The sequence below is a fragment of the Coloeus monedula genome (assembly GCF_965178545.1).
Source record: "Coloeus monedula genome assembly, chromosome: 2".
NCBI classification, from domain to species: Eukaryota; Metazoa; Chordata; class Aves; order Passeriformes; family Corvidae; genus Coloeus; species Coloeus monedula.
Window position 1 is genome coordinate 111,299,874 of NC_138782.1, and position 10,495 is coordinate 111,310,368.

The 10,495-nt window shown below is 37.2% G+C and overlaps 1 protein-coding gene across 1 annotated transcript; it reads left to right on the forward strand.

Annotated features, from left to right (window-relative positions):
* Positions 1–1,678: 1,678 nt before the first annotated feature.
* On the forward strand, positions 1,679–7,561 carry TDRD15 (tudor domain containing 15; the record flags this gene model as incomplete). The annotated part of the gene is made up of 1 exon (XM_082277146.1): positions 1,679–7,561. The coding sequence occupies one exon, from the start codon at positions 1,679–1,681 to the stop codon at positions 7,559–7,561; it is 5,883 nt and encodes a 1,960-aa protein (XP_082133272.1).
* Positions 7,562–10,495: the final 2,934 nt, after the last annotated feature.

Below are 10,495 nucleotides of genomic sequence, written 5' to 3' on the forward strand. Positions count from 1 at the left end.
GTGTGTTACGAATGAATAAGCTGTATGAGGTGGAAAGGTGAGTAAACAGCAAAAGGCCATTCTGTAAACTGTAGAAATGTGGCTGTATCAGTGTGATGCTGTTACTGAGGCTGTGATAACAGGCAAGCAAATGTTAATGCACAAATTGTTTTAATTTGTTATGTGTTAGTGCAAATAGGGCATAGTGAAGGGGGGGAAAAAAAAGGGAGCAGAACTTCAGTCAGGCCCCTTCAAAAGTTTAAGTCTCTGTAGTGATGAAATGTTTCTTCCAGGCAGACAGAACCAATTCCTTAAGGCTGTTTTCTTTCATTAAAAGTACCCAGATTTTCACTTTCTCTTACAGGGCAAAATGGAAAAAAGGGGCCTTGCTGAAGCAGGAATTTGTTAGTTCTGGGTTTGGTACTGCTTTTACTGGGAGGGGTTTTTTTGGTGGCTGGTGGTTTTGGTGTTTTTTTGTTTAGTTGGTTTGGTTTTGTTTTGTTATTGGGGTTTTTTTTGGTTGGTTTTAGGAGATATGCGTCCTTCATCCTTCTGCCCTACTGCTTTACAGTAGGGGTGCTCATTTATGTATTTGAGTTGTTTGGGTTTTTTTATTTTCCTATTTTTTTGTGATCTAGAATGATAGGGATCAGTATTTTTTCTGAAGACAGGTTGTGTGTTCACTAGCTACTTCACATATGCTTGTGATGAAAACTATCATGACAGTTTCACTGAAGATTTTTTGCAGGCTAAGGAGGATCTTGCCCTGATAACTTGTAGTTGAAACTGAAAGTTTAAGTTCCAGCTTTACAAAAAAATGAATAAATCAAGGTTATCTTTGTCCAGACTATCCTTGAGTGTTTATCCGCTCTCTTTGCATTTGATGTTGTCTTCCTCAAATTACGTTGTTAGAACAGCAGTTTATTTAATGGAATTGCCTGATTAAATTATGGTCATGCACATCCTTTTTAAACAATGTGGAGTCACAGATTCACTGAATCACTGACATATGAATTGAACTGGGAGCTAAGCTTGAAGACTGGATTATAGATCAGAAAAGTACCTGAATGTTTTGAAGATACTTAAACTGTACAATTGGAGCGTTGAGACAGTACAAAACACAGCTGGCACAGTTGCTGTTTGATGAGCAGTGCAGAAATGTTGCACATATATGATAGGCTCAGTATGTCCTTGCAATTATGAGAACCTTAAATATGCTATTGGTACAACTGGTAGTGTACAGACGGCCAGAGTAAACAGTAAAGCACGGAGCTATAAATTGTCAGTGATTTGAAGAAGTGATTTAGACAGAAAAAGCAGGGTGAGTAGGGGATGAGTCCTTGGTCTTTTACATATTAAAAGGAAAAAGAAACAGACTGGAATAGCTCGGTGTTATTGTGGGAGCAACATTTTGGTTAAAAATTAATCTCAAATGATAAAACTAGTCTGTAGCCATGTGAGTGAATCCAGAGGTACTTTTTTTCACGTTATCTGAGCATGTCTTTACTAAGAGAAATGTGTGGAGTGTATCCTAGTTGCCTAAAACATGACATTCTTAGATGTTTAGTATACATTTATACCAGAATTTTAATAATGTGCTGTTAAACCATTTTGAAAACAAATGTCATGTAATGAATTAATTGCAAAAAAAACCCAGAAAATTATCAAGATGATCATACTCCTTTTCTTTGCAGACAGGATGGAATCTCTGACTCCTCCACCAGACTCAATAGATAAGAAATTGAAGATAACTCATGTAGAATGCCATCCTGAGTCCTTGGTTATAGTGTTCCAGGCTCAATACAATGCAGGATGTGAGCTTGATTATTACATACTACAAAATGAAATACAGCGTGTGTTCAAAGTAAAAGATGATGTCTGTGTTGGTGGATCTTGCTTGGTGGAAGACACAGATGGAGAATGGCATAGAGGAAGAGTTCTGAGAAAGAAAGGGAATATCTGTGAGGCTTTTCTTATAGACACTGGACATGTGTTGGCTGTTGAGGAAACACATCTTGCTGCTGCTTGTGATGAATTGTTTCAGCTGCCTCCGAAGGTGGTTTTGGGTGTTTTTGCAAGCATACTTCCTCTTGGAGAAAGATGGGGTCCAAAAGCCATTAACTATTTTTCATCTCTGGTGGGATTACAGATCACAGGTCATGTGAAGGCTGTTACACCATATCAGCTGTTTATTCTAGAAGTGCCTAAGATTATTACTGATGTTCTTGAACTGCAGCTAGGTAAATTTATTGATGGAGATTCATTTTGTCTTGTTGTAGAAACTTTAGGAGCATTGCCACAAGGAATGCTTGGTAAGGGAATGCCGCAACTGTTGAAGCAGAAGTATCCATTCAGGGAGTTGCTTACCTTAAATAATGCTGAGAAACCAGCAGGTTTTTGGCATGTTCCAGATCATCTCTTCCCATGTCTACCTGTTGGCAGTGAAGAAGATGTAAAAATAACTGGTACAGTAAGCCCAAATAAATTTTATTGTCAGATACAGAAATGGCAGAAAGAGTTGGAAAATTTGACAGGAGCTATGCATTTATACTATGAAGCTCTCGTTGGAGAAAATACTACATCTTGTGATAGTTTAGGGCTACTCTGTGCTGCCAAGAGGCGAAATGGACAGTGGCACAGAGGAGTGATAAAACAACTTCTCTCTGACCATATGGAGGTCTGGTTTATGGATTTTGGCATTATTGAAGCTGTGCCACCTAGTTGTATTCGGAAACTTAAAGCTGAGTTTTTGACATTACCAATGATTTCATTTCTGTGTACGCTGTCTTGTTTTGGTAGTCCGGATGAAACAGTAATACAATTTCAGCTCAAGGAACTTACACAAGCTTTAATAGGACAAACTTCTGTGTGTGTCCATGTTGATTTATACAATAACACTGAACACTTGTATTACATAACTCTGCAAAAACAAAATCTTGGAATTAATGCTGAGTGTCCAGAAAACCGGAATGAGAAAGCTGCACTGTGTGTCTCGCCTTTAGAAACAAAAACCAGAAGTATTGCACCAAACGACAAACTAAGTCTTGAGAGAAACAATTCACTTAAGAATTACTCTGGAAACAAAGATTCAAAAACCTGCTTACCTGAATGGGATGTTTCTGTGTTCAGCCACTGCAAGAGTGACGAGATGCAAATGAACTCTTTTTATGGAGCTTTTGTAGTATATGTCATAAGTCCATCTGACTTTTGGATTCAAACATGTAGATACCATAATGAGTTTCAGGCTTTGATGAAAAACATTGCTTGCACATACAGTCAATGTAGAGATGATGAGATGGTCCTTAAAAAGCCAGAACCTGGGTTGCTGTGCTGTGCCCGGTATAGCAGGGATGGGTGTTATTACCGGGCTGTTGTCACAAAAGTGTTTCGTGTTAGCATTGTGGTTTATTTTTTGGATTTTGGAAATACAGATACAATACCTTGTCACAATGTGAAAACACTGCTTCCTGAGTTTTCTGATTTACCAGCTTTGGCTATGTGTTGTTCCCTTGCTCACACATTTCCTGTTGATGGTGTGTGGGTTAGAAAAGAAACTGATTTCTTCAAAAATGTGGTGTTGAACAAACCACTGCTGCTTCATGTCATTGGAAAGCAAAACAACAAGTACGTTGTTAATGTGCAGTGTCATACTGATTTCCTGCAAGGAAATGTTGCCGCATGTATGGTTCAAGCTGGTTATGCTGAGTATCAGCTAAAGCCCCCAAATTCTGTTCTGAGGGCAGCAAAAAAGCGGCACAACAGGAATCACCTCAAATGTAAAAAAGAAAAAATCAATGCAGAGAACACCAGTAATATTTGCAAAAATAAGGTAACTGGAAATGGAGACATACTTCAGAAGGAAAAATCATTAAGTGTGCTGCCAATGCCTAGAGAATCTGTTGTGCCATCTTGTTTTGGAGAAGGTGCTGTCTCTAAAATGCATAAATCAGTATGTGAGGAAAAATTAGTTTATAAAGAGCTTGTGTTTAAACCAGGAGCTGTCTATGAAGTGGTATGTTCTTGCATTTTTTCCCCATCAGATTTTTCATGTCAGCTGCAAAGCAACCTGCCAGAGCTAGATAACTTAATGGGACAAATTCAGACTTACTATAAAGATCATACCAGTCCCTACAAAACTGGACAGGTTGCCTGTGTTGTTAAGTGTCCCAAGGATGGGAAGTGGTACAGAGCAACTGTTGTGCAGCAGGTATCCACAAATGAAGTTGATGTGGTTTTTGTAGACTATGGTTATCGGGAAAGAGTTTCAGTTAAAGATCTTCAGGGTGTTCTTCCAGATTTCCTAACTCTAAAAAGTCAAGCATTTCGATGTGGACTTAAAAATGTAGTCTTACAGACTGACTCAATTAACTGGTCTGAAGAAGTGCATAGACAATTTGAAGACTTCATTTCTTCTTGTAGAGGACCACTGACCTGCACCATTTATGCTCTTGTTCTTGTGAGCCCCAACTGTTTATGCAATGTAGTTGACTTACAGACTCCACTTACTAGTGTAGAGGAATTCCTCAGAGAACGTGGTCTCACCCAATCTGATTATGTTGGACTGAGAAACCTTTCATCATTGGGTTCTCTGTACAGTTTTTGCTATTCATCTTTTAATATAAAAATTGGAAGCGAGGAGCAGGTTTATATAACTCACATAAATAGTCCTTCAAAATTCTATTGTCATCTTAATCGAAACACTGAAACTCTTGAGGCATTGATGAAGAAGGTTAGTGACCTTAGTAAAATGTCAAATAATGCAAATTATCATACTGGCAATACACGACTGTGTATAGCCAGATATGTGGAAGATGGTCTCTTTTACAGAGCTTTGGCTTTTCCTGTGGAATCGACATCCTTTCTCTGGGTTGACTATGTGGATTTTGGAAATAAGAGTATGGTGGAGAGAGACCACTTGATGCCTATTCCAGATTCTGCCACTGACCTACTATTCACACCCATGCAAGCTATTCAATTCTGTCTATCAGATCTTAGGGGGACAGAATTTCCAGCAAGAATTACTACATGGTTTGTGGAAACATTCCTTGGTAAACTGCTGAAGGCTGTAATCTTATCCAGAGAATCAGATGGAAAGATTGTTGTGGAGTTGTATGATGGACAGCTCAAAGTAAGTCAGAAAATTAAAGAAAAGGTATTGGAAGAGTTGGCGCAGGAAAGCCATATGGAACAATTTAGAAGTAATGAAGGAGAGATACATCACATGAAAGATGACAAAGAAATTAATAAAGTGAGTGTTAAAGATCCTGAAATACTTAAATTGAAAACTGAAGTGAAATGCCAAGTCTATGATGAATATTACCAGGCAGATACTGGTGAGAATTTTGGAGATGAAGAGCAAACTGCTTGTAGCTCACCAAAGTTGTGTAGTGGATTCTCAAAACAGCAAACTTTACAGGACAGCAAAGAGCAAGGTTTTAGAAATACTTTCAGTGCTGTTCTGGAGAACGGAGAGGAACCGTGGAGTCAACAACCTGCTTCTCACTCACTCTCTTACTCTGCTTTAAATTCAAAGGAAATAACTGTAAATGCTCTCTCTGAATCTCATAATGAAAGACTAAATTGTACAGGTCAGCAGAAAAGGAGTAATAAAAATATACCTACATTAATCAGTCTTCCTCAACGTGATATCCAGGTGAATACCGAAGTAGCAGGTTATATTTCTCACATGAATAGTCCATCAAGTTTCTTTGTTCACTTTGCAGAGGATGAAAACTTAATAATAAAACTAGCAGATGATTTAAACGAAAGCTTGGAGAATAGAGGTCGTGAAAACCGCTTAGATGAGCTCATGGTAGGGGATCTCATTGTAGCAGAGCACGATGCTGATTGTTTTTACTATAGAGCAGTTATTAAAACTCTGAAATCAGGAAACTCCTATGAGGTAGAATTTATTGACTATGGTAATGCTGCAGTTGTAAGTTCATCAAAAATCTGCAGGATTCCAGAAAAGTTCTTAACTCTGCCACGGTTTAGTGTTCACTGTTTCCTTAGCAGTGTAAAAAGTGTTCCTGGTGAGAGCTGGACTAAGGAAAGTGCTGCTTATTTTGCAAGAACAGTAAGCGACAAGCCAGTAGCTTGCAAGTTCTTACAGCAACATGGAGAAAAATGGGAAATAGATGTAATTTGTGATGGAGAGTCTTTGTCTAACAGCCTTTTGCAGGAAATAGACAGCACAAGGTGGAAAAGCACATCGGTATTTGCTTTGGAAAATAAACCTAAACAAAATGGTAGTCCTCAAGAGTCTAAGAATAGGTTAGGTGGTCAAAATAAAACTAAGGCTACTAGGATGAAAAATATTTCTGTAAAATCCTTAAGTCTCCTTCATCGAGTTTTAAATTCTGGACAAGTAGAAGCAGCAGAAGTGGTTAATATTTTGAAGAGTGGAGAATTTTATGTGCAGTTACTTAAAAATGTGCAAATACTGCATGAGTTAAATGTAATGCTTGACAAAGAAGCACAAAGAAGTGGTTTACTTAAAGTGGATGACATTGAACAAGGACTGGAATGCATTACACAATCTGAAAGGAACTTAAAATGGTATCGATCAAAAGTGATAAAGAAGTTTGTCAGGGAAAAGTTAATGCTAGTTTTTTTCATGGATTATGGCACATATGAGATGGTGTCCTTAAATAATGCAAAGATGCTCAGTGATGAGATTAAAAGTATTCCTAAACAAGCTGTTTTTTGTAGGTGGATTTGTTTTAAAAACCTGAAGAAAATTCACTTAGGCCACGTAGCAAGTGCACTCCTGGATTGTGAAATAAGGATCTTGTTTTTGAGATACTTGAAATCCTTTGATGTCTGGGAGGTAAATATTTTAATAGGAGAAGTTACACTTCAAGAGTATTTGAACCAACTATTAAGTCATTGTTGGACAATTGTTGGACCAGAAAAATGTGGTAATACACACTGTAAGGAGTTTGATACATCTTTCAAGATAAATTCAGTCATGTGGATGCTGCTGCGTAGTGGCAGAACATATCCTGGGTGTGCAGCTGCAGTTACTGATCCTTCAAACTTCAGCGTCCAGTTTGAAGTCTTCTTTGATTGCATGCGAAACTTGTCATCGCTGCTCTCTGACCTTCCTGACAACTTGCCAGCTCTGTCAGAAGAACATGTGACGCCTGGTGCTAGCTGCTTGATTGAGTTTGGGAGGGAAGCAGAGTGGTACAGGGCAGAAATTAGTGAAGTAACAAGTCAGTCTGTTGCTCTTACATTTATTGATTATGGCTTTCTGAGAAGCATCCCTTACTCTGATATCCAGAAACTTAAAGTTGTTCCAGAAAGTCTGTTATACTTGCCACGCTTGGCACACTCTTGCTCTTTGCATGATACAGTTCCTGGCAAGGGGGAACACTGGAGTGAGGAAGCTATACTTCTGTTTCAGAAGCTTCTTCATAAACCGGGTCTCATATTTCATTTTATCCACTATAGCTCTGAAATGAAGTTAGAGGTGGATATTCTGTGTGAGGATAGCAATCTATCTGATGCCTTAATTGCTGCAGGCCATGCAGTCTGCTCTCACAGTAGGTGCTGTCCCATTCCGGTTGACAGACTCTAATCAGAAAAAAGAATTGCAAGTGAAGTGGCCAGATTCTAGTTACTATGCTTTTCTTTGTGAACCAGAACATAATTATGATGAAAATTCTGATTTTGCTGACAGAAGTCAGGCAAAAAAGAGAAACAAAAAAGCTGTTTGAAGCACACTATTAGCTATAAAAAAGTTTCAAAGAAGAAAGTCTGGTAAAGTGGCTGCTGGAATATCATTAACAAAGGATCTGAGTTTACACAACACTAAAAGAAAAGAAAACCTACAAAAGATGGACAATACTGTGAAGATGTTGGGATTTTTTTAAGCATTGTGATGACAAGAAAAGTAAAAGTTGTCATAATACAGAGTAAAACTGCTACTGCTACTCTTGTCATAATACAGAGTAAATCTGCTACTGGCTGAGACTTGTGATTTAGATGTTCTACAGTCTGGAAAGACAGTGTGTGAAGTTACTGTCAAAAGAATTAGTTGAATAATCAGTAGGCTGCAGTTAGAAAAGCACTACTTCAAATCAAAATGAACCAAACAACCTTTTTGTTGGAATGCTTTCAAAGATTTTTTATATATATATATATAACAGTAACATCTGGATTACAGTGTTGATGTATCCATGTTTTGGGTGTTCAGAAAACAAAGATGCCAGACATATTCTTTTCTTTGTTTCTGATTCCAGAGTTTCCATGGGAGAACAGTTTTTCTTCTTAGGAGAATGTTTACTACTATTAAGCCAAAAATCTGGATCCCCATTTATGAGAGAGACGTGCATTAAGTTGTTTTCAATTAGCTGTTGATGTACAGAGGCTGTTGTCCCTTCTGAAGTTCTCTTGGTATCTCAGTTGCTTCATTTTGGGGTTTTTCACTCTGCCAGGTGTGTGTGGTCCACTGATCTCTCTCCTGCATCTTCCTCCCCATCTATCAGAATGAAGAGAGGGAATTATCTCCAGGTGTTCTGTCAACATACTGTCAAGTCAAAATATTGTGTCTTAAAGGGAAACATACAGAACCTTTTCTTTATTTTTCCTTTGTGGGAGGAGGAGATTTCAGAATTGAGAAGTGATGGTAATACTGTGTATCTTAGAAGGGTGGTTTTTTTCAGTATTTAGTCTGAAATGGTATGAATTTGTCAGCTGTTTTTCTGATTTCCTAATTTATTTATTTAATTTTTTCCTCTCACCTCCTTCCTCAGTTGTTTGGACAAAGATAAAGTATGAAGAGTCCTGAAGTGTGAGGGGTTTTCTTTGTATATTCTGTGATTGTTTTAATTTCAGTGAGAAAATGAATACAACACTAATGATAGACAGCAAATCTAATGCATCTGTAGAAGAAAAGAAGACCTAAAAACACACATCCCTTCCCCCCCCCCCCCCCCTCCCCCCCCCCGATATATTTAATTCATATGAAAACCTGAAAGCTTTATCTGGAAAATAGATTTTTAAAATTTTTTTCAGTAAGAGAGACATGTCTGAGGAAGTCAAATAAATAAGGGGTGAGACAATGCCAGCTGATCTTTACAAGCCTCACTCTGCTGGTGAATTGTTCTTGAAGCTTATAATATTTTCAGTCTACAAGTGAAAAATGCCCATTACTAACAAATCAGAAAATGTGTAAGATAGAATTTCTCAAATAAATACTATTTAAAATATCAGTAGTGTTATGTTAATATATTGATTAAAAAAAGGGGGCTCGTAGCCATTTGTGATTAATTATTTTCTTTATATTGCACTGTTTCTTTATATTTCAGAATGTCATGTTTTTCTTGCTTAAAATTGTAAGCTTACCTGGCACATTCTTTGTCAATAATTAGACATACTGCTGGCTGTTGGTATAAAACACAAAGGTTGTATTGTGCAACATACTCATGTTGAGCGATGACTTTACACTTGCTGTGCTGGTTCATTGTAGTGCCGTGTAGAGACACTGACACTTCAGTGTTAATTAACAGTGATTCTAACTTCTGGCTGTCTTTCAGTTGGAAAAGTAGGATCTTGGGTATCTCTTGTTTTTAAAAATCATTTGGATACCCTAAATGCAGACATGTTGTGTACAGTAATACTTGCATGTTTTAAGTTAGATGTGTTTTTTGCTAACGTGTATTGTGCTTTAACTTGTATGTAGTTGTAGAATATTGCTTCTCTAATGTTACAAAATGGAGCCTAGAAATGATGTATGAATAAGAAAAAAACCAGCTGTGTGTACTATTTTTATGTCCTGCAATTTGCAAATGCTAGATTTATTTGCAAAAACGTGTGTTTTGTTTTCAACTCATAATGAGACTAACTCATGATAGTAATTCCTTTTCTGAAGGTCTGATACTCAAACTGCTTCAAGTAAAGATTAGATAATTGAGAGTATTTCAGGATTATACCGCGTCTGTAAATATAAAGAATGTCTTGTTGCCACTGTTGATGAAGATTCTCAGAAGTGCATTACAAGGATGTGTTATGATTGTTAGATTAAGTTCCTGGGAGGTCTGGCTGTATATTTTATGCCCAGTTCTCTTTCTCTGGTGTGTACCGCTGCTTTTGCCAACCTCAGCTCTAACAGCATTTTTCTTGTGAGAAGGAGAAGCTATACTCAGAATCTAGTTGAAAGAAGTTGTTAATTATTTAGTGTGTAGAAGTTTAGGTGTATTTTCCTGTTTGTTTTAGAACAAGCATGATGCTGAACAAATGCAGTACTTTGTGTAGTAGTAAATTTTTTTGCTAAAATGTAATTTGAAAGTAATTTTATATTTTTTTTGTATTTTTGTATTATAATGTGTCATTGATTACTGTGGTTATTTTTATTTTTAGTCCATGAAAGTGATGGAGAACCAGTTTCGTTTGTTTGGTATTCAAAATGTTAATATGTATACTGCCTTTTTGTCATGAATAAAATAAATACTAAACATAATACATAAAATGCTTATCTCCTGTGTGTAACTTGCCTTGCCTAAGACATTTC